The 25,153-nt window shown below is 37.9% G+C and overlaps 1 protein-coding gene across 4 annotated transcripts in view; it reads right to left on the bottom strand.

Annotated features, from left to right (window-relative positions):
* Positions 1–24,570, bottom strand: part of LOC117923915 (187-kDa microtubule-associated protein AIR9) — a 77,358-nt gene extending 52,788 nt beyond the window's left edge. For 2 of the 4 annotated variants that reach the window (XM_034842401.1, XM_034842403.1), the window contains exons 1-14: positions 24,394–24,569; positions 23,004–24,260; positions 22,219–22,290; positions 18,017–18,082; positions 17,795–17,866; positions 17,628–17,693; positions 17,458–17,520; positions 17,265–17,330; positions 13,582–13,681; positions 13,188–13,289; positions 12,054–12,286; positions 11,833–11,947; positions 6,081–6,201; positions 5,072–5,247 (exon numbers count right to left, since the gene is read on the bottom strand). In XM_034842401.1, the coding sequence (XP_034698292.1) occupies positions 5,072–5,247; positions 6,081–6,201; positions 11,833–11,947; positions 12,054–12,286; positions 13,188–13,289; positions 13,582–13,681; positions 17,265–17,330; positions 17,458–17,520; positions 17,628–17,693; positions 17,795–17,866; positions 18,017–18,082; positions 22,219–22,290; positions 23,004–23,843 (2,092 nt within the window). In that variant the 5' untranslated portion in view covers positions 23,844–24,260; positions 24,394–24,569. Of the gene's footprint in view, positions 1–5,071; positions 5,248–6,080; positions 6,202–11,832; positions 11,948–12,053; positions 12,287–13,187; positions 13,290–13,581; positions 13,682–17,264; positions 17,331–17,457; positions 17,521–17,627; positions 17,694–17,794; positions 17,867–18,016; positions 18,083–22,218; positions 22,291–23,003; positions 24,261–24,393 lie in introns of all 4 variants that reach the window. The other 2 variants (XM_034842402.1, XM_034842404.1) reach the window with 2 other exon arrangements.
* Positions 24,571–25,153: the final 583 nt, after the last annotated feature.

Here is a 25,153-nt window from a genome sequence, read left to right as displayed (position 1 = left end):
TTTATAGAGGAAAGTAAGGGTGGAGTCTCGTCTTGGGTCAGAGTGGGAGTGGAGAGCTTAGGGTTCCTAATGGAGAACCTAAACCACTGTATAAGAGACGAGAAGGAAGACAGATGGGTAAAGGAATGGAAGGAACAGGGCAGATCATACTCTCTGTTGCGAAGCGCGAATAAAGCAGGATGCTTCCTCCGGCTAGGGGTAACCGACTCGGAACGAAAACAATACTGTATCTACATCCCAAAAGGTAGAAGAGGAAAAAAGGGATGGGCTTCAATGGCGGAAAATCTATAGATACTGCGAAGGTTAATCGGCAGAAAGGACAATATGCAAGAAGAAATGGTTCGTGGAAACTTGGCTGTGAAGAGAACGTTCGCGGAAGTGGTGAAGAGACCGATCTGCAGAGATATAAATTCAGTTAAGGTGAAGGTATGGAGGGAGGAAATCCACAGAAATCTAGAAAAATTGGAATATTGTGTAGTTGGAAGTTGGAACCCTAGGTCAGGCGAAGAAGATTTGGAGAAATTGGGGAAATTTCTGGCGAGCTCTTGGGGATTGAAAGGAAGGTTAGGGTTGGCGAAATTGGAGAGAAACAGAATCTTGTTGGAATTTGAATTTTTGGATGAAGCTCAACGGGCTTTCCTTTCAGGAGAGAGAACGATGGGAGGGCATAGGCTAGAGTCCAAGGACTGGCTGCAGGGAGGAGGAGGAACAAAGTAATGAAGTTTGGGTTAGAATCTTTGGGCTACCAGTATCGTTGTGGAACCCGACTGTGTTAAGAAGGGTGAGGGATGAATGTGGTGGCTTCGTTGCCATCGATCCGCAGACAACGAAGTTGGAAGAGCTCCAATGGGCTAGGATTCTGGTTAAGATGGACGGCGAAGCTAAGCCGAGTACGCTGGAGATTGGGATTGAGGAGGAAGCTTACACCCTCTTCCTTTGGTGGGAGCTTAGGCCGTCAGTCAAGAAGATTAGGATTGACAGTCGAAAAAGTGGGGAAGTCAGGGGTGACAACCTCTCACGCTACGGCTCGCGCGTGGAGGTGGAATCAGCCATTGAAAAGCCTGAGGAGCTACTGTTGTCAGATGAGGGGACAGGGAGACATGAGAGGGTTATGGGCCGGGAGGTGATAGCTGACCGGGCCCAAGTATCAGCGCCCATGGGATCTGAGAGGAGGGCCTGTGGGCCGAGCTTTTCGGGCCTAAAGTTAAAGGGAGTGGTGAAAGAAGGGGCGAGGCCAGAGGTTGGGCCATCCAAGAGCTGGGCTTTTGATGGGGATGGCTCTTTGCTAGATAGGGCCAAACCAATTAAGCCCATGGCCTAAAAGTAAGTCTTCGAACAGCCCGAGGTGCTGACACATTCAGATAAGGGGCTGGGCTGGCAGGAGAGGAACTTGGGCTGGAAAGGAATAGCAGACCGGGCCCAGGCGCCAGTGATAAGGGGCGTAGAGAAGAGTCCATGTGGGTCGAATGCAGCGATGGGCCTAAAGCTAAAGGAAAGGGTGGCCATCTCTGTTGGACTAGAGGCTAGCCAGCCCAAAAGATGGGCTCATGATAGGAGAGGCCCAACATCTGAGATGGAAGAGGCCAGATCAGGTGAGTCCATGGCCCAAAACAAAGGTAAAAGACCCCTGGAGAAGGAAAGTCTTCTAAAATGCAGAATTGCTAGCAACGAGAGTTCTTTAAAGGGAGAGCACTTAGTCATCTGGGAGACAGAGGAAATAAGGAAGAAAAGGGAGAAAGCCATACTCTCAGCAACAGACAAGGCTCTGGCAAAGGAAGCCATGAGGTATGATTCTGGACTAAGAATAAAGGGGGAAAGGGGTTATGGGTCTTCTCATCTTATCCTGTATTCTTTTGATCGGACTCCGGAGGGGGAGTCTTTCGCTCACTCTAGGGTGCTAGGGGAAATAAATTAAGTTGGCCCCGGAATGGATGGCAATGGATCCTGGGACTTGGTAGAATTCACTAAGGACCGTAATTTGGCTAGGGGGGTGGAGTGGAATTCAGAGATGACAGAACCTCAAGAGATCATAAATGAGAAAGAGGATAGATGGAAGGAAAGTAGCTTGGCCAAGTTTAGTCACTTTTTAGGCTTTTTGACAGAGGGGCTGGAAAAGGAAATTTTGAACTTTTTGATCAAAATAAGAAAGAGATGGGAGAGAATTCATAGCAAAGAATTGATGGAGAAGTCAAAATTTGAAAGGGAATTGAAGAGGTTGGAGTGTTCAGTTAATTATGAGAAGGGGTATAAGCAAAAAGGCCCTTCACAGGGCAAAGGGGATCAAATTGCAGTAGATTAATGAAGCTAAAGTTGTTAAGTTGGAATGTGAGGGGGGCAAATGACAGGTCCAAGAGGAAAATTATCAAGGCATTCATAAGGAATCAAAAAGATGACTTACTGTGTATTCAGGAGACAAAAATTCAGCCAATGTCGGAGGGGGTGGTGAGAAGTTTAGGCTCAGGAAGATTCTTAGATTGGAGGGCTTTGGATGCGGATGGGGCAGCGGGAGGTCTGTTGATTTGCTGGGATAAAAGGTTGCTGGAAATTGTGGATTGGGAGGAGGGCCAGTACTCCCTATCGTGTAGATTCAAGAATGTGGAAGATGGGGTTGTTTGGGTGTTTACAAGGAGTCTATGGTCCTTTCACCAAAGAGGAAAGAGAATGTTTGTGGGAAGAGATTGGGGCTGTAAGAGGAATTTGGGACGAGCCTTGGTGCTCAGGGGGTGACTTTAATAGTACCCTTTTTCAAAGATAAAGAAACCGACAAGGGAAAATAACCCCGACCATGAGGAGGTTTGCTTATATTATTGATGATCTAGGGTTGGTAGATCTTCCGTTGCAAGGGGGAGTGTTTACTTGGAGCGGGGGCCTTAACAACCAGTCCTGGGCTAGATTGGACAGGTTCTTGGTGTCTCCTAGTTGGTTAGATCAGTTCAGTGGGTTGATTCAAAGAAGGCTGCCTCATCCTGTTTCTGGCCACTTCCCCCTTCTTCTAGAAGGAGGCGGGCTAAGGAGAGGTCCTTCTCCTTTCAGGTTCGAAAACATGTGGCTAAAAGTTGAGGGTTTTCTAGACCTTATCCGGAATTGGTGGAGGGGAATTGAGGTCAGAGGCACTACTAGTTATAGCTTGGCAGCAAAGATGAAGGAGCTCAAACAGAAACTAAAAGTTTGGAATAGAGAGGTCTTTGGAAATCTGGAAGGCAATAAAAGTGCAGCTTTGCAGCAAGTGGATTATTGGGACCGTGTGGAAAGTGAAAGAAGATTGTCTTTGGAGGAGACAGAATTAAAAAAGGAAGCAAAGGAAAGCTATAAAAAATGGGTTCTCTTGGAAGAAAGTCATTGGAGACAACTCTCAAGGGAGATATGGCTTAAGGAAGGGGATAAAAATACGGGATTTTTTCATCGGATGGCGAATGCCCACCGTAACAATAACTCCTTGGACAGAATTAAAATTGATGGGGTTTGGCTCTTAGAGGAACAGGAAGTAAGGGAAGGGATTGCTAATGCTTATCAGCAGATGCTCTCAAAAGACTTGGGGTGGAAGGCAAATATTGGGAGGATCCAATTAGATCAAATTAGCCAGCAAGAAGCAGAGAATCTTGAGATTCCGTTCTCTGAAAATGAGATCCATTCAGCCTTGATGGAGATGAATGGGGATAAAGCCTCTGGGCCAGACGGTTTTACTATGGCGTTTTGGCAAAGTTGTTAGGATTTTGTGAAAGGGTAGATCTTGGAGATGTTTAAGGAGTTTCATGAGCAAAGCTCCTTTCTCAAAAGTCTCAATAATACTTTCCTGGTTCTGATTCCTAAGAAAGGGGGAACGGCTGATCTGGGGGATTTTAGACCCATTAGTCTCTTGGGGGCGCTATACAAATTGATGGCTAAAGTGTTAGCTAATAGACTCAAGAGAGTGTTAAGCAAAGTGGTAGCCCCAACCCAGAATGCATTTGTGATGGGAAGACAAATCCTTGATGCTTCTTTAATTGCGAATGAGGTGATAGACTCGTGGCAGAAAAGAAAAGAGAAAGGGCTCATTTGTAAGTTGGACATTGAGAAAGCGTATGATAGCATCAACTGGCAATTTTTGTTGAAGACACTACACAAAATGGGATTTGGCTCAAAGTGGTTGGGTTGGATGTGGAGTTGTATATCTTCAGCCAAGTTTTCAGTTCTAGTTAATGGGGTTCCAACTGGTAGTGAGGTGGGGTGTTCCTTCTCTGGATGATCCAAGTTGGATCCCTCGTCCATCTAATCAAACCGCAAACCAGTTAGCCAAGCAAGGAGCAAAGCCATTAGTTTCTTGTTTTTGAGACTTTTTCTCTTTGAGTGTATTGGAAACTTTTAGGGTATGTGTACCGTTTTCTATACCTATAGTATGCACAAATGGATTTAGCTTTTCGTGGATCAAGATAAAATGTCCACTTTCTATTAAGACCTTGTACATCTTGAAAGAATTACACATCCTTTGTGTTTACCCTCCCAAGGCAATGAATATGCTTGTCTCTACCAACCCAAGTCAGTAAATGGGTAGAAGCAAGCACATCTTCTAAATAGCAGGAGAAAAGAGCAACTATAATTCTGAGTGAGTTTAGACATATTTTCCACCCACAATACACAAGTTAGCAAAGAAGCTCAAAAATGAATTTTGTCACTTCTACTTGTGTCTAATATAAAAATATTAAGCATGCCAGCTTTGAAAAAAAAAATCTAAAATAGGTAAAAATAAATAAAAAATAAAAATAAAAAATAAAGTCTATCTAAAGGTAAATATTTATTAATTTCCTTCAGCATATAATATCATGTCCAAAGATTGAAAATCATTTTTATTAATTTTAAGATTACAGAACGTATGCCACATCATTACCATAAATCAAAATCTCACTGACCATGAAACAAATCATCTAAATACATGGTCGGTTGACAAGAGAATACCATTCCAAAAAGATATCTCATGTGTTTCCTAAAACCAGATAAGGTTTAGAAACAGTTACAATACCATGCAAGCACATCTGTAAAATCATAACTCAACAGATCTACTAGAATAGGTAACACTAATTTCATCTACCCATACCTGCTTTTACAAAATCTGTATGTTTATATTGAGCTTCTCCTTTAACACCCTCCTCTGTTACAGGCGTGTACATGAACACCAAACTCGAATCAATGTCCTCTATAGTCAATCGGTACTCCTCATCTTCTGCTCCAACTATTGCCACTGGACTGCCGTTCCATCTTCTTCTTAACCAACTGAAAGACATAAATAGAAAAGCTACATTATTTTTTAATTTCAACAAGAGTAAAATCGCTGCTTTGAAAAACCTCACAGTATTGTAGAACAGCTGGAAACAGGTTCCAAATTTTAATAGGATCTAATGATTTTAACAGTAGAGATTGGAACATCTGCACCACCCCCTTTTCAGCGCACATCCCCCACTCACTCCCTCCCTCCCTATTTCTCCTCATAATTCATTGAGGGTTCAATTACCTTCAAATCTATTTTTGTCTTCTCGTCTAAGCATACATTCCTGAAAGATGCCAAAGATAACTCCATCCTTGTTCCTATCAAAAAATAACTCCATCCTTGACAACTGTGAAGAAGGGTTGCATGGCCTCTTCATCAAACCCCCACCACATAACCCATAAAACGACTTAAGGATCATTGATTTCTTCATTGAAAAGTGGCCTCAAACATGCAAGCAGTTGTTTTATCGCATTTCAGAATCTGGTTGATGACAAAAGGGTAAGAAGGGTTTGAAATGTGGCTCTGCATGCAATCTTTTGGAATTTTGGAAAGAGAATTTTTTTTTTTAAATACCATGTTTCCAAACAAGAAGTTGAAACCAATTGTGTCTAGAAGAGTTTTCTTCAGTAGAGGACAACATTTTAGGCAGCAACTCTTTCTTGGAAATTTTTTGGTTTCTCTCTTTTGAACTGTTGTTTCTCCTCGGAGACCTTGCTTGCCCTTGGCTGTTTTTCACCATTTTCCTCCCTTCAACTAAGAAAATTCATTTCTTTTACTTTTAGAGGGAGAGAATTTAATACAATGATATACCCTGCAATGGTTCAAAAAGAAATCTCACCTGGCAACACCTTTTCCTGGAGTCCCACCACACCATGCAACCTTAGCATAGCCCTTGATAATATTTCCTTCCACTAGTTCCCCATGGACATCAAGGCTTACAACCTTTGGACACCCAGTTCCTTCAGAAAACAGTGAGGTAAGAATGAATGACAGAGAAAAATGCAAGTTGCAAACACCATAGGACAATTGTTTCAATAAGCATCCAATAAGCTTGCATATGAAATTTTAAGAGACATCATTTACACCATAATTGGTGTAACTCAAAAACAAGGTGAAGAAGATATATTTTCCACATACCGTCAAACATTTAAAAAAAAAAAACTAAATGATAGCAATTCTTGCCACAACATAGAAACAATGTCAATTAAATTTAAGATGCTCCTAACCTTCCTTGCCAATTCCATTCAAATTAATTTAGGATCATCAAAGGCAAGACTCTTTCAATGATTGCTTGTTTCACTTTGATGTGGATTGTGTAGAGAGAGAGGAATGCTAGGATTGTTTAGGCTACTTGGAAGACGCCTGAAATGATTTTTTATTTTTTTTTTTTTGATAGACAAAGAAGAAAATTAGATTAAAACACGCCAAAAAACAGGGGGCGCTCCCTGTGTACACAGGCTGTATACAAAGAAGGCCTAAATTATGGCAACAAAAGAAAGAAAAAACCTAAGAAGGAATAGTTAAACAACAACCCGATCACCCAACAAATTCTGAAAAGAGAGATAGTCCAAGTCCAAGTCCAAAAATTGTTGAGACCACTCAAGAAGAGACCGAAGAAAGAGTTTCCTCAAGCTCGTATCTGACATCTCTTCCTCTTGGAAGATTCTTCGATTTCGCTCTCCCCAAATACACCAAAACAAACAAATAGGTGTCATTTTCCAAACTACACTCCTTTTCTTCCCTAGGCCCTTAATTTTCCATTCAAGAAGCAGATTTCTCACTAATTCCGGGAGCACCCACACCTCCCCAAAAGAAGAAAACAACAAAGTCCAAAGATCCCTTGTCTTACCACAATGAATTAGGATGTGGTTCGTCGTTTCCTCATTCTCTTTGCAAAGATTGCATCTATTAACCATAGATCAACCCCTCCTCATTAGCATATCTACAGTAGAAATTTTACCCCAAACTGCTTCCCAAGCAAAAAAACGAGTTCTTAAAGGGGCATACGAACCCCAAACCTCCTTTGTTGGAAATAAAGGGCTATTGTCTTCCTTCAAAGACCTATAATAAGATTTAACCTTAAATATTCATTTCCTCTCAATTTTCCAAACCAGAAAATCCTCCCCTTCTTGCACCTTTACTGCAGAAATGTAACCCAAAAAGCGATTCACCTCCTCCAACTCCCAATCTTGAAAACTTTCTTAGTGCTTATACCGAAGAAAGAGGGGGCTAGTGATGTGCAGGATCATAGACCAATCAGTCTAGTCGGGAGTCTTTATAAAATTATTGCCAAAGTTCTAGCAAATAGGCTGAAAAGAGTGATGGGAAAATTGGTTTCAAATAGTCAGAATGCATTTGTGGAAGGGAGGCAGATTTTGGACGTTGTTTTGGTAGCTAATGAGGCGATAGACTCAAGGAAGAGAAGCGTCGACGCAGGCTTAGTGTGCAAATTGGACATTGAAAAGGCTTATGATTTGTAAACTGAAGATTCCTTCTTTCAGTCTTGGAGAAAATGGGTTTTGGTCCAAAATGGCGAAACTGGATTTTTTTCTGCATATCGACTGTGAGAATAGCAGTTTTAGTGAATGGTACTCCCACAGATTTCTTCTCAACGTTTAGAGGCCTAAGGCAGGGTGACCCACTCTCACCTTATCTGTTTGTGCTGATCATGAAAGCTTTCAGTAGTTTAATATCAAGAGCTGAGGAGAAAGGATTTATTAGGGGCTTCAAGGCAACGAGAAGACGTGGAGAAGGGGTTTTGATTTCCCATCTATTGTTCGCTGATGACACTCTTCTTTTTTGTGAGGATAATAGGGACCAGTTGATTTTATGGAAGTGGGTTGTTATTTGCTTTGAAGTGGTTTCAGGCCTAAAAATTAATTTGCAGAAAAGCGAAATGATTCCAGTTGGGAGAGTGGAAGAGGTGGATAGAGCTGCTGCAGTTTTCGGGTGTAAAGTAGGCAATCTCCCTACTACTTATCTAGGTTTACCTCTTGGGGCCCCCCACAAGTCGTGTAGAGTTTGGGATGGGGTAGAAGAAAGATTCAATAGAAAATTGGCTACGTGGAAAAAACAATATCTTTCTAAGGAAGGTCGTCTTACCCTCATCAAGAGCACACTCTCAAATCTCCCTATCTACTTTATGTCGCTTTTTGTTATCCCAAGAAAAGTGAGACTTAGATTGGAAAAAATTCAAAGGGAGTTCTTGTGGGGAGATATGGAGGAGAGAAGGAAGATAAACTTGGTAAGATGGGCGGTTATTTTCAAAGATAATAGGCATGGAGGGTTGGGGTTAAGGCACTTGAAAGACTTCAATCATGCTTTGCTCGGAAAATGGCTTTGGAGATTTCCTATAAAAAGGGAGAGTTTTTGGAGACGAGTCATTGTTGGTAAATTTGGGGAGGTGCAAGGTGGTTGGACCACTAGAGAGGTGAAGGAGTCTTATGGGACGGGCCTTTGGAAAGACATTAGAAAGGGTTGGGAGGAGTTCTTTCTTAGAACTAGGATTTGTATTGGAAATGGGAGACAAACCAGATTTTGGTGGGATATTTGGGTAGGAGACTCTAAGCTGAAGGATCTCTTCCCTTTGCTGTTTAGAATTGCAACACATAATTCTGCTGTAGTGGCTGATCTTTGGGGGAGACAAGAAGGTGGTGGCAGGGGTTGGGAGGTGCACTTTAGACACCTGAAATGATGTAGGACTTGCGTCATTCCTATGTCTCTTTTTAGGCCTACGGTACTGACATTTTTAAACCCTTTCCCTTAGAGTGTCATTAAGCTTAGATGGCTTTCAGTATGCACACCTTAGGGTTCGACCTACATGGTGAGGAGCCTAGATGAGCTTTTGGAGATGTTATACTTGTATAGTCTTTTTCTTCCTTTTGTGCAAATCTCCTTGTAAGGAAGAGGGTTTTTTTTCGGTCTTTTGATCAAATTTGTATTGTTTTTTTTTTATCAAAAAAAAAATTTTTAAAAAAAAAAAATTGTATTTCATGGAGAGGATTTCTCATCCTTCTCGTGTCTTCTTCACATTAATTAATACATCTCTTGTTTCTAATAATAATAAAAAAATAAAAATTGATAGAAATGAATAGTTAGTTTTTGTTTTAAAAAAAAAACCAACAAAAGCCTAGAAAATATTGATTTTGAAAATTTATCTTCAATAGACCTAGAGAAAACAATAACTTCATCAACAACTAGAAAGCAAGATCCTTAAACTAACCGTCCCTATAAAAGAACATTCAATTAAATATTTTCCTTCAACCTAGTAACATTCCATTCGTGACTTGTCACACGATAATTGATTTGCTTGTACAAAAAAAAAAAAAAAACACACAAACATCACAAAAGTAAATATAAAATAGAAAGAGAGGATTGGCTTACCTCAAACATCTAAACGCATCTAACTACCTCTCAGACTCACCATTAAAAAGACTAGTGAAATTAACTAAAATCCTTTCAGCCACTATTTCTACTTCTAGCTCACTTTCTCTTTTAGCACAACGCAAGCTAAGATTTCATGGGCACTATAACAAGTCTAACATTGTCAAACAAACAACCCAAGCCCTTTAGGATATCTAAGAAGCCAATACCCTTGACAAGCGAATATTTCATCTCACTAAGGTCCATAAAGGTGAGCTTCTTTCACACTATAAGTTTGGCTTCTGTAAATTTGAGCTCTTGCACAAAACAATGGCCTTCCCATACCAAGAAATGATCCTCAATCTACCATCTTCTAATATCATGGAGAAACAAGTGTTATGGAGCCACATGTTCTAGAAAGAAGAGGCAACAGAACCCACCTAACCCTCATGCTTCTAGTAATACTATACCATCCATGTTTCTTGTTAGAGCAATTGATGCATTGAATTCCCCTCCCCTAACTAGGAAGGAAAACCAAGCTAAACATATGACCTAACTAAATCCAAAGCTCCAACCTAACATCTACAACCAACAAGTTGTCCAATTTGTCCTTACATCTAATAGAAAAAGGAAAAAGAATCCACAACAACTTTGAGACTCTTTTGTTTTTTTTTATTATTATTATTGTTAGAAAGTAGAGATGTATTAATTATGAATAAAGAGTTTTGTGGAATCTTCTTTTCTCCCTTTTTGGTGTGGATTGGACTCTCTCGTGTACAGTAAAGGAAACTCTTATTGGGTGGCATGGAGCATTTGTGGGGAAAGCTCGAAAAAAGGCTTGGCAAATGGCCCCCTTATGTATATTTTGGTCAATCTGAAAGGAAAGGAATTTATTAGTTTTTGGGAATGAGGAGTTTTCGCTTCAAAGACTGAAATATTCTTTTGTATGTAATCTTTGGTCTTGGGTTAGGGTGTCTATAGTTTTGAGCCCTTCTTCTCTTGTAAGTTTTTTAGATTGGTTAGGTTTTAAGTAAGGAAAGGTGGTGTGTTTCTATCCTTTCCCCCTCGGTGTGTCTTTAGGCTATTTTTGTATACTCCCTGTATACTTTGTAAGCACTGTTTTTGGTGTTTCCTCTTCTCTTTTAATATACATCCTTTTATCCATTCAAAAAAAAAAAAAAAATTGAATAAAGAGTTCATTAGAAGCATGAGGAATCCTTCCCACAAATACACAACCATGATCAAAACAAAGAACTCCTCCACTATACAAGGAGATATATCACAAAAAATGACATCTCCTCAAATCCAGCTAAGCTCCTCTCAATGTTGGTCCAACCATATTGTTGTATGCACTAAACCCCAAGTTACAAGGACACGACCAGATATTACAACAAAAAAGAGCACAATCTACTCTTCACAGCTAGACTCCCAAATGTTATTCAGCATCTTTCTGTTAAAGATCTTTAGATTGGTTTCTTGAACCAAAACCACTCCAGAGAATTCATATGCAACAAACCACCTGCTTTTTTTTGCTTAAACAATTCTTATGACTCGGTGGCACTTCCTTTATGACTCTTAAGTTACAACTTAGGACTCATCAAATTAGAGTAAACAAAACAAAGAAGCTAAAAAAGTAGTGGCCACATCCCAAAGCCCTACTACAATCAATTCAAAAAAGTTCTCCCTATTCATGTTCAGAGAGCCCATTAATGAGAATTAACAATCAACCCAAAGGCTTAAGCTTTTAGGTAATGCACCAACAATGTACATCAAGTTGACATAACACTTGACAACCCATCTCATTTGTGGCCTCTTCCAATACATGCATCCAGCAAAGAGGTTCAAACCTAAGACCTCTTGGAACTAAAGCTTTAACAGCATGTTAAACTACCAATTAACTGAAAAGCTCAAGGTTTAAGGCAATAGACCATTATTGCATGTTAAGTCAGCTAAAACTTTATAGTTTTTTCAAAATGATATGTAAGTTTTTGGAAAAATAGCACATATAATATACATTTAGCATAGACCTCAAGTACACAAAAGAGGGATTACATAATTTGATCCATTGATCACTTTGTAGCCCGAATTGATAACATTCAACTTTAAATTCCACATTGCCTCATCATTGATTGTATAACAATTCCACATTGTTCATCATAGCTCAATCAACAAGTATGAACATTTAATATCAAGCATTCATTTTCACACAAAATGTGAGAAAAGCATACCTGGTGAAACGGGTAAAGAGATAGCAAATATAGATCGATGCTCGATCTCTCCCAGTATAGGAGTACATTCCACTTTCAGAATTTTGCCAATGTCCTCATGCTTTGGCCAATATACCTAATCAAATATTCTATTATCATCATGATATAGATCATATAGAATGAAACATCTGTAGAGATTCAGAAGCTCAGACACAGGAATAACGCTTCAAATAACCCTTTACCTGTTCAATGGCCTCAGGAATAGCTGTGAAATTTGAAAGACTTCTCTCCCCTATAAACCATTGGAATTTCAAGACTAAATTTGAGCAAATGCTCGAAGTACCATCTTTAACGAAAATAAAGTGGCACTGACAAGCATCTTCTTCAAATGGTTGGTCAATAGAGGTCTCCTTGATCAGGTAGCCCAGAGGCAAATCATCTTTCCATTGTTCAACAAGAAAGCGAAAAGTTGAATCTGTTCAAGAGACCATATCTTTAACATTGAAAACATCCATCCATAGATACAATATTGTAATAGTTTAAAATGCATCACTTTCCTCAAAAGCCAAAGATTAAGTCACACCAAAAGATTAAGTTGCATTCAACAGTCATAAACTTCAAGCATATGCCAAATTTTCACATCCATACTAAAAGGAAAGAACTTCAATAAGAAAAATAAAGAAGTTATATCAAAGAAAATCTTGAAGACAATTCCACAAGAAAATATCAAAGAAGAATAAGAATGAACAGAAGATCAAGGTTCCTTAGGAATCAAGGGACAAAGTGACTGGGGTTCCTTAATAAAAGGATCTAAGTACAAATCACAACTAAAGGACAAACTAAAACAATGACACACTAGGATCCTATATGCCTAAATCCCATTATGTAGCAAGCAGTAACCTATGAAATCTCCAGGATCAAGGCCCCTCTTTTCTGGCCTCACACAAGTCAACTAAGATTTTAGAGAGTTTTAGTCAAATATGCTTTTAGTCAGTTAATCTTAGAGGGAATTTAGGCAGTTGTGAGCAGCTTTAAGAAAACATTGGTTTTGAACAGTTTTAATCAATATGAAGGTTCTAGAGTAGTATTGCAAAAGAGGGTGTAGGAGAAACCTCACTCTCTTTGCTCTATAATACCATACATTATGAATAAAAGAAAACCAAGAAGCGTCACTTTATAATAGTATAGATTACTGATAAAAGAAAATCAAGAAGGATGAGAGATCCTTCAAAACAGGAAAGAGAGAGGGAGAACAGACCATCAATTGCATAATAGAAACAGGTCTTAAAGCTGTGACAAACTGAAGACACATTGATGATGCTGAAATAATTGACATAGTAGGAAACCAGCCATTGTCTAGGTAGCAAAGAACTCACCAATTGCATGCTCTGGACGGCAAAATTCCCAACCATCTCTGATGCATAAAGCGGTATGTGCAGGATAATGCTTAGCAATTGCTACCTCCTCTCGAGAAAGATCTGCGGAGGTTTTTAACATAAAATACAGTAAGCAAGTTAATATATAAGAACAAACATAAGCTTTAACAAACCATCAAAACCCAGAAATTGAAAATAACAAGATTTAGCTCACTGAAATAAGGAAGAAGCAAAAGAAATGAGAAGAAAGCATGAAAAGGAAAAAGTGTTGTTTTAAGGGACATTTGAATTAATGTCTCATAAGTAACAATATAACATATTACCATGCTACATATTAAAGGTGCAAACACACAGTCAAGATACTGAAGCAATATATTGATTTATTAAAACATACCTCTATCATTGAACTTTTTCAAGGTAGGGCCAACAAGCAAAATTGAAGCTGCTTCTAAATGAGACATCTGAAGTATAGGGTTCTCTTCCACTCGTAAATGCTGCAGTACAAGAGAGTAGTTCAAAATTTTGATGTTAAATAAATAAAAATATTTGTGCACACAAAAGTGCATGCCAGTTAGTGCATGCCATGGAATAGTGCATTTATACAGCTCCATATGGCTATTAATTAGCACACCGAACAAAGAAATAAGACCAAACAACACAACAAGTAATTGGTCCAACCTCAGAAATCGGCATCGTGGAAAGCTAGCAGGATGAATTAAAATGTTGTTTTAATAAAATATTCTACCATGTTAAATATATGGTGTTATGTCACACACCCATAGTAATTTGATGCTAGCCTTGAGCACTTGAACCAAGCCTCCTAATGTCAAAGAAGAGCCTACTCTCTCTCTCTCCCTCTCTCTCTAAGATCTTTATAAGAAAACAAAGACAGAATGCGAAGGAGGTTGTACAAAGCTTTGTAAGACTTGATCACCCCTCTCCAAGAACTATTTTGCTAAAGTTGTCTCCATCTTTACAGGCACACTCAATAGCTCCCTCCTCGTCACCAAACCATGAAAGATTCTCTCTTCTTGTTCAAAGCTGCTGTTTGCATTTCTTTTTTTTCTTTTTTTGGAATTTGACCAAGCTTTCCAAACAGTAAATTTGGCTTTGAACTTTTTATTTTAGCAACCATAAGAAAAATATCTTTTGAAATTTTTAGAGATTTAACTCAAATTAATTAAATAAGATTGACATACATTATTAGCCTACTACCTGATTACTCAAACTTGTAGCATAACTGTCAGGAAGTCATGAATTTGATCCTCACGGCATGTTTATTTTTCCTCCATTTATTGAACTACATGAAAACTCAAAAGTTTGCTGATGAGATAGGGTGTTCAGGCTTCGACCACAACCTAACAACTCAAGTTTTTCGGTTAATTGGTAGCTTACAAAAATTATTTTAAAATTTTTCTGCCTCAAATTATTTTGAAATTTTTTCTTTCTTTTTTATCAAAAACAAGAGATGTATTAATAATAAATAAAGAGTTCGTGAGAATGAATCCTCTCCACAAATACGCTTTCTTTATTTATTTTTATTTTTTAAAATTACACTTTTCATAAAGCTTTCTATATTTGTTCTTCCCCACTGAAACTCAATTTCCATAGTGTTGTATACCTTGCCTATTCAAGGATGTCACCTCTTATATTCCATACTATCACACACAACATATAGATATGTTACTTTAACTAGTGTAATACAAAGCTAATTATAAAATAATCCTTTTATATTATAATATAAATATATTGAGTCCTATTTTATTAGAAACAAACAATATTCATTGCATTGAATGGTCTATATAAAGAAGGATGAGCAATCCTTCCAAGATTTATAATTACTTATCACAAATAGAAAAACCTACTACTCAACAAAAAACTAAAACCATTTGCACCATGGGCGGAAAAAAGCAATCCATACACTTTTTTTTAGAGGTAAAAGTGATTGTATTAAAAAGCAACTAAAGAAGGGCACACAAAAGTATATACGATGTTAACAAGGCACCAAAGGCCACAAAAGAAGAGGGATACATAAAAAACAACACCCTCACCTCACTTGCACCCTAGCCAATCAATAAAATTAAATAATGAGAACGAGCTATAGCCTAAATGCACCATAACCCATTCCAAGAACATGTTCATGAGGACCTAAGAATAGCTTGGTCCGCCAAATCAGAATCATCAAAAGCTCTCTGATTTCCCTCCTTCCATGGGGTCCAAAATGAGCATAAGGGAGCTGCTTCCCAAGTCTTCTTCCTTTTCTTCCCTACAAAGGCGTCATGTCAACTCAGCAGGGCATCCTTGACCAAAGAAGGCATCACCCATTGAACACCAAAAATAGCCAAAAAAAAGCTACCAAAGCATGGCTACCGTAAGGCAATGAAAAAGGATATGATTAGTTGATTCCTCCTCACCTTTACAGAAGTAACATTTGCTCAACAAACACCAATCCCTCCTTTTTAGCTAATCAAGAGTTAGAATTCTTCTCAAGCAAAAAGGCTAACCCTCCTCTAGACCTAAGGGTTCCACACAATGCCTAAAGGGAACACTTATAGATTGCTAACTGCTAAGGAGTTGTAAAATGATTTAACTGAAAAGATACCTCCATTTGACTCCTGCCAAATCATGACATCCTCAACACCCCTTCTAACCTTCTAAAAAGATCCTCCACCTCTCTCATTTCCCAATCATTATCTTGTCTTGGGAACAATGGATTCCAACAACCCACTTCCCCCACCTACTCCCAGATCTGGTCTACCCAGGGATCTTTTACAAAGGCTATTGAGTACAATTGTGGGAACGCCTCACCCAAGGTATCCTCACCACACCACTTATCCTTCCAAAATCTCACCCTCCTTCCATTCCCTACCCTAAAAACAATCCTTTTGTTAAAATCCTTCCACCCTTGTCTGATATCCAAAGACCCACCCCATAACCTTTGCTTGATGCTCCAAAACACCAACCCCCCTCTACCTCTCCATACTTTCTTACAATCAATATATTCAGCATGGAATAAAATATCCAACAAATGAAACCAAGTGTTTTGCTCCTTGCTTAACAACTGGATTACCACTTGACTAGCCAAGCAAGGAACCCAATAGAAGGAGCATCACACCTTACAATCAAGATATATAGTTTTGTGAAATCATCTATCAAACTTCCATGAGTCTCCTTCCCTATTATACACTGAGAAAATAACAGGAGTAGAATTTGGAAAGATGCCTATCAAAAAGAAAAAAAACAGTAGAATTTGGAAAGACGCAAAACTTTAACATGTAGTAAGTCTTCTAATATTGCTAGTCTCTCCGCCTCAATAACTAAATTCACTTTAATATTTTTAGAGTAAGCCCTCAATATTGTATACAAATGAAGACATATTGAGTACTTCAATGGGCTTTAGGTAACAATTAATTCTCTATTTTACATAGTTTTGACCCTTTTGGGTATTGTAAATTAAATAATGATTTTGATATTGGATAACTGCATGACCCTTTACTTGGGCACTCACCTCAAAATGTGGCTTGTCCTTAGGCTCCAAGAGACCCTTGTGCCTTCCATGTAAAGCATGGCCCTTGATCCTCTAACAACTATGATTTCAACAAGATTGTTTCCTTACACATTATCATCCCATCATGAGGTAATACCTACACAATAACCTGGAAAAGGACCATATATTGTTCAACTAGAGTACTTATCAAAATATGTATATATATATATATATATACATACATTGTTCAGCTAGAGTGTTATAACTAGTTGATTGTCCAATCACCAAAACAAGTGGATCCAGTGTTCTTATATCAAGAGTTTATAATAGTTAAAGACGCATATTAGGTATTGCTGTAAAATGACTTAGTTGTGGAGTATGACTGAGATGAATGATCTCTCACTATGGAGCTTTTCCCTTTGAAGGAAGTAGACAGTGATACAGATGCTTAAGCCCAAGTTTGTGCCATAACCTACAACAGAGTTACCAACTAACCTAGTAGATTTTATTACAAATATTTCAATTACAGAAGAAATATAAAACACCCAATTAATATTGTAACATCCCCTCATATTTAATGGGAAACCAACCTCAAGTACAGGTAAATATGGGAAACCCTTCAGAGTTGATATTTTGTTTTTGCTGGCAGCCAGTACCTGTGCCAATAAAATGTTAAATATACAAATAAATACATACATACATGCATGCACACACACAAACATCTACAAAAAAAAATGTAAAGTAGAAGCAAAAAGGAACAAAAAATTCACACAACAAGCAAACCTGTAGTCGAGGTTGGCTGGCCATTGAAAGAGACTTCAACTTATTTTGAGCAACAGAGAGAAACTAGGAAAAGAAAAGAGGAACAATAATATATTATATGGTGAACATGTTCAGAATTAGAAACAGTAAAGCAGGTCAGGCAGAACTGCAACCTTTTTTTAAAGACTTACCTCCAAATTAGGAAGCAGAGGAAGGCTTATAAGTGACGTGATTTGATTTCCAGCAAGATACAGTTGCTTCACAATTAATAAAAAATTTCAGGACCTTATTACATGGGAAACTAAAATATTTCAACACCATGACATTCCAAGAGATAAAGATGCACGAGGCACCAAACCTGTAGGGCCTTGCAGTTCTCAAGTGGCTCAAACCCAGGCCCTTTGAAGTCATTAAAGCTCAAATCAAGAACCTGGAAAGTGAAAATTACTACCAATGAAACCCTTCCAATTCCGTAGTTTTCATGAACTTACAACTAATATAAATGTTCAATCTCTGAACAGAAGGAAAATACATATAACTAAATAGACAAAACCATGATATCTTAATTCTGAAAACAAACCTTAACCCGCTTCAATATTTCAACTCCTTCCAATGTAGACAAGAGATTATCTCTAAGATAAACAAACTGCCAAAGAAGAATTGAAGTTGAGGAATAAATAAATCACTGAAGAAATGATCAAATTTGACACACTCCCTCCACTCCGAAATAGATTCTAGGAAATAAAAAGGAAAAGCCTTTGGCATATAGCAATTCAAAATCACATGGAACAAGATTGCAAGTCAACAGGTCAAAACAATGTGAGTAGCTATTACATAGCAACATTTTTTAAAAACCAGACTTAAGTCAACAATCTATGTGTTCCATATTGTACATTATCTGTAATTCTGCACACTTATATATACACCAGACAGCAACTACCACCTTTTTACATTAAACAGTGGGTCTCATAGACACGTTTCTCCACCAAAAACCTTGTCCATGACATTAGAATACAAACATCAAAAAGCTCAACTTTGTAGAATGTTGAAGACTGTTGAAGAAATTCTGTGATTGAAAGAACAGAAGTGCTAGAAGAAAGTTACACTAAAAGGATGCACCTGGAAAGAACACTTTGTCAAGCTGTTTACCCAGACATGTAAAGACCATATTTCAGCAGCAAAGCAACAGTTCACTTCCGGCTGAATTTTTTTTTATGGAAAATATAGTTCTCCTTCCCAGGATCAATTAGGTTACGCTTCCATATTCCTTCTTTGGTGGTGATCTATTTTGGTAGTTCGGTAAATTCAAAAGAAGAAAAAATCTTATTCCCCTGCTCTCTTTTGACATTTAACTGTGTTTTTACACAATAACAGAAGTGAAATTCCAATTTCCTTTTACCAAGTTCACTTCAGTTATAGAATTAAGGAAAAGGAACATGTTAGTGATGTTCGATCAAAAAAAGGATTATATTCCTAACTTCTCTTTGGATATAGGTTACCAAAGGGTTCAAGTTATTCCAATGACTATGATTTTTGCAACACAAGTTCAATTCTTTAAATCCATGTCATTAATTTTCTTTTCTAATCAAAACTATAGTTATGTACAAACAAGAATGAGAGGCCCTACACTTGGTGAGGTGATTTATTTCAATACCCAAAACCTCCCCATCCTAAAGTCAAGGCTTGGTACTTGTCCTCTTCGAGCTTGTTCAAAAGGCCTTTCTCATTAATCCACCTTTGTTTTTTTTGCTCCGACTAATTTTATTTGGAAATCTAATGCCCCTTCTAAAGTAAAGGTTTTTGCATGGCTCATGGCTAGTAAGAGGATTAATATCAATGATATCTTCTAGAAGTGGAGGTTCTTCAAAGCTCTTAATCTAGAGTTAGCTGCCAAGTGCAAGAAGAATAGTGAATCAATCGATCATCTTTTCTTCTATTGCCCTAGTGGAATAGATTTTTTTTTTCTTTTGATAGGTAAACAACGCAAATATATTAAAAGCTCTTCAGAAGAACTCTAGTTGAGAGATGGTCGAGCTCCATCAAGAAAAGAAGATGGTGGGAGTTTTTAGTATAGTACAAGTCAGATGAGACAGTCATACTCTCTCTTGCAATTAATCTAGACTAGCCATTAAGACAGATTAATGTAAAAAATATCTTTTTCCATGGTGATCTAGACTAGCCATTAAGACATATTAATGTAAGACAAATTAAGGCTTTGAATGTATTAAAGCAGTCGTCAAGGGCATGGTTTGGCAGGTTGAGCTACTCGATGAAGGAGTATGGTTTTAAACAAGCAATAGCAAATCACACTCTATTTTATAAGAGAGATGGTGATGATATTACTTTACTTAGTGTTTATGTTGATGACATGATTGTTACAAGTAGTAACTCTACAAAAATAGAGAAGCTTTGGAGCTATCTAGCCAAGGAATTTTAAATGAAGAACTTGGGTGCTCTAAAATATTTCTTGGGTATTGAGGTGTCTCAATCCAAGTGAGTGCTCTTCCTCTCACAACAGAAGTATACATTAGATATTTTGGTTGAAACTAGTAACTCCGCTTGCAAACCTATAGATACTCCCATTAAGATAAATCATGGCTTGTCTATCTACCCTGATCAGATTCCAACGAACAAAGAAAGATATTAGAGACTAATAGGGAAATTAATCTATCTCACCCACACTAGAGTTGACTTGTCATACGCATTTAGTGTTATAAGTCAATTCATGCATAATTCGAGTGATCGACAAATAAAATTCAGTAAAGTGTATCCTCACCTATTTAAAGTCCACATAACCTTAGGGTTTGGGAAATGGTGGAAGAACATATTCAAAAAAGGCTTGCTTTGTGGAAGAGACAATATCTTTCAAAAGGGTAAAGGCAAACTCTAATAAAGCGCACTATGTCCAAATTATTGATTTATTTCATGTTCCTATTCACCATCTCAAAGATCGTAGTTGTGAGATTGAAAAAGATTCAAGGGATTTTCTTTGAGGAGAGGGGACATTGCTTCACAAGTCGCATTTGGGCACTTGTTTGCATGGAAAAACAAAAAGGAGGTTTGGGCATCAAAAACCTATCAATCCTTGATAAGGCTCTCTTGGGAAAATGGTTATGGAGATTTGTGAGTGAACGGAACCCTCTTTGAAAACAAATAATTGTAGGGAAATATGAGTAAGAAGAAGTGGGTTGGCACACTAAAGAAGTGAGAGAGGGGCATGGAATGGGAGTGTGGAAGGCACTCAGAAGTGGTTGGGAGGCACTCAAAGATAGAATAGGTTTCAAGGTTGGCTCCAGCAACAAGGTGAAGTTCTGGATAGACAAATGGTGTGGAGACACAACTTTGCAAGACTTGTTTTTGGCACTTCATTCCTCTTCAAAAGATGCTTAGGTGATTGATGTATGGGATGGTGCTAGTTGGGGCCCAAGGTTTGTTAGACAATTGCAAGATTGGGAATTGGAGGTTGATGAATTTTTTGGGAGATTGTATGACCACTCCATTAGCTTAAACTCGGAGCATACTATGGTGTGGTTGGGGTTAAAGAATGGTAATTTCTTTGTTATATCATATTACTCCTCTTTGGCGAGTGGGTGAACGAAGCCTTTCCCTCGTGACATAGTTTGAAATTCCTAGGTCCTAGTAAGAGTTAGCTTCTTTGCTTGGGAAGCAACCTCAGCTAGGATTTTGATCCTGGATTAGCTTAGAAGGAGAGGTTAGAGGATTCCCAATAGGTGCTACATGTGCAAAGAAGAAAAAGAAACGAGTGATCTTATTCTTCTTCATTGCACAAAAGCATGCGTTTTGTGACAATTGATTTTTGCTTTGTTCGGTATATAATGGCAATTGATTTTTGCTTTGTATCTCTTAAGTTAACACAGGTCTTTTGTTGGAAAAAAGAAAAAAGGCTCAAAAGATTACTCCATTATGCTTGTTCTAAACCATATGGAGGAAGAGAAATAGGAGAGCATTCGAAAATTGTGAAAGTTTGGACCAAATAATCAAAAGTTCTTACTTGAATTTTTTTTTTTTAGGAGTGGGTAAGATTGTACGTTGGTGATGGCTTTTTATCGTTGTTAGAGTTTGTGGACTAGATAGGCTCTTTGTAGAGCATGATTGCTAGTTTTTGTGTTCCTGCGTTTTTTTGGTTTTTTAGTTGCTTTGTATACATCATGTACACTCCATTTTTACTCTAATACATTTACACTTATCAAAAAAAGGGTAGAGAATAAGTCATTCACTTCTTTGGGACACTATTGTGATCTATTATAGATTTCAATTGTCATTGCGATATCCTTCTCCATGTAAATCTAAGTGTCTAAAATTGTAGAAATAGTTTCAGCATGAATATTCTTCTCCTTCTCATGTAAATTTAAGTGTCTAAAACGGTAGAAATAGTTTCAGCCTGTTATGTACATGCACAATTTATTTTGAGGTTACCTTGTTGAAAACTAATACCCATGTCAATGTCACTGTTGTGTAACCCAATTAAGTACTAAAGATTCATGTTTAAAACATGTTCTATTAATCTAGAGGTAAAATATCCATTTCTTTTATAATGCAACAAAAATGAACTCTAATATATAGAATTACTAAGAGCATGAAAAAATTAACATCACCATGTGGCATCAATGATTGAAACTTCATAAACTACACAGGAGCATTTAAAAAGATTATTGTTAAGTAATCCAACAACCACAAATGGCTGTAACTCCTCTAACTCTTTAATTAACAGTCCACCAAATAAGTAACAAGACTAATGCACCCAATATAAGAACAATTTACCTCTAAATTTGGTGACAAATTCAACCCACTAGCATTGAGACTGCGAACTCTATGACCCCTGAGGTCCAACCGCTAGTACAACAAGATAAAAAATAGAAAACATAATATTAGTAGAAAAACAAAGGTTAAATAAGGTCAAGAATAATGTTTTGACGTGGATTCACATCCTAGATGTACAAAAAGAAACAACCATGTGATCAAATGCATGTTATACAGAAATAAGCATCCTCTAGTATTGAGAATCCTAATGGAGATACAGAACTCTCATCCAAGTCAAACAATCTTCATGCTTTATCTTCTCCACATGCTCTGTCAACTCCCAATAGTTTTGGGAATTTACATATGATCACTTCTCAAACATCATGAACATTGAATACCATAGACACTGTAAATAAGCAAGCTGAAGAAAAAAAAATACAAGAAAGAAAAAGTGTTTTCACCTTAAGGGCAGAGAAAAATGCAATCTTTTTTGGCAATAGGTTTTTAACGTGCATGTATCACCAATACAAGTAAACAATGGAAATAGAAAAAGAAAAAATAGCAATGCCATCCTTACATGACCAAACTTATGATAATCAACATCTCGAACAGTTACAATTGTAAAACATTGAGAAGCTCCAAGAAGAAGAGTTCCTTAAGGTCAACAAAATGAATTTGAACGCAATTGCTTCCCTAATTTGTGAAACCAAGCTGAATAACAATACTTAATAGACCCAAACATCGTTCATCTTTACCAGCATGCATGCATTTTCGTAAATATTGACTAAAATAGATAGTTTGCTTACCACATCGTCACCAGCTTTGATCTCCACCTGTGGGAGAACAATAAACCGAGAATCCCGACTTTCAGGAGTTGCCGCTTTTCTCCTCCCAGAAAAACTAGAACTTCTGTCCATTGATGAGGATAGAGAACCAACTTTCGACCCACTAGAAATAGCTGGTGATCGAGCTGATGGAGAAGAAAGCTTAGAACTCACCTTCCTAAATGTGCTGCTGCCACTGCTGTCCAATGATGAAGTGACCCTTTTTGAAGAAGAGGAAATTGAGGATGCAGATTTAACTGAAGACCTTTTGACAGTCTCTTGCTTCCTTACATCAGACTCAGTTGATGTCCTCAAACTCCTAGTAAGAGGTGAAACCGGCCCCGACTTTCTAGTCTCTGAAACACCCACTCTGGGAGACGTTTTAGTAACCACTGAAGGTAATGAACTCCTTCTAATTTCAGGAAGAGAACGTCTTAATGGGTCTGAAGCCAATGTCGTAGTCTTTTTGCTAGCAACTGAGCTAACATTGCTTGGGCGCTTAGTAACAGAAACTGATGACTTCTCGGGCAAGCCTCCAGTGCTATTTCTTCTCAACGGAACTGAATTTGAACTTCGAGCGGACCCAGACCCAGTTACAGTAGATTTCACCACGCCTGAACTCGAATCTGAGTTGATCTTTGATTCCATTTTCTTTCGAATAGAACCAGTGGGCACCAGGACCTTCGAGGCCGCAGCAACACTAGGCTTTACAGTTCTTGAAACCCTTTTTGCACTTTCTGATGAACTCACAGAGGGCTTTTGTTCAGATACTTGAGGCTTCTCAGGAGGACCTTCACCGGATTGTACCACCGGATCCTCCATTTTGGTCTAAACAAGACCGGTTCTAGTAAATCATCGGCAAAATGTCTGATACAGCCCCAAATAAAGAATAATCAGAAAAATTAAGCAAATGCACACTAATGCGCCGATTGGTTGCCAAGAAAATTACAGGAAAATGGAAAAAGAAAAGACGCCAAAAATTCAAATCTCAGATCTCCACAATTTCACCACCAACGGCGCCAAACACAACTACTCAACTCAGCCGAGCCGCCTTCTTCAAGACTCCAAACTCTAATTTTCCTTCCTTCCCCCCAGTTTTCTCAGTAACCAAACAGAGGCCAACTCAGCCAAAATCCACCACACAACTCCAAAACTCCACAAATACCTCAAAATCTCAGAAATGCAGCAACGCTCCCTGGATGCCAAAACTCCTCCTCCGATCCAGCACCAAATGCAGCTCTTCCAACCAGAATCCAACCATCCGACGTCGATTCAGCCAGGAAAAAAAAAAAACGAAGGAGATGAGACCAAAAAACCAAAATGTGAATGCAGTTAGTATAAAGAAAAAGGAGATGAGAAATGTGGATCTCACCAGAATGGAGCTTAGATCTGGACAAGTACGAAACCGGAACTGCTCAAAAAGTAGAGTAGCTAGGGTTTCGCAGTTGGCGAAGAAAACATGGAGCTTTCGCGGCTAGGCACGAAAAAGATAAAACTAAAGTAAGTGACAGTGAGCGCTGGTGAAGCTCAAACGCCAAAGAGGGAAAGCGAGGTGCCGCTAAAAGCCAGGAGTGAGATTTAAATATCTGGAAAATAAATGATGTGGTGGGACAAATTAAATAATCAAAATGATTTGGCGGAAACTGTGCGTGGGTCACCTCTGTGTTTGAAAATGGTCATGTACAACTCATACCAATATCGGCCAGGCCGACACTTCGACAATAATTCATCTCTGCTTTCTAGCTTAACAATTACTCGGATGTATTCAAATAATGCATCCAAGGCCTGTATAATTTGTTTATTTTCCTTTTTTTCCCTAGTCTTTTCCATTTTTTACCCATCTTGTTTCTACCATTTTTATAATAAATAATAATTTCTATATAGAATATAATAACTTTTATGTTAAGTCCTTAAAAATTAATTTTAATTTTTTAAAACTATGAGATAGTAGTTTTTTTAAATATCTTTCAAAAGTTATTATAAATTATTTTAAAATGGAGAAATAATAAAAATGTGAGATATAATAGAGAAAATAAATTATTTTAATCCCTTAAGAATGTATTTGATAGTAATTTTATAAAGTGTTTCTAATTTTTTTATAAAAATTATTAACAAATAAAATTAGAAAAAGT

Source organism: Vitis riparia, chromosome 10, assembly GCF_004353265.1.
Source record: "Vitis riparia cultivar Riparia Gloire de Montpellier isolate 1030 chromosome 10, EGFV_Vit.rip_1.0, whole genome shotgun sequence".
Taxonomy (NCBI): domain Eukaryota; kingdom Viridiplantae; phylum Streptophyta; class Magnoliopsida; order Vitales; family Vitaceae; genus Vitis; species Vitis riparia.
This window is presented reverse-complemented; position numbering and strand designations above follow the sequence as displayed.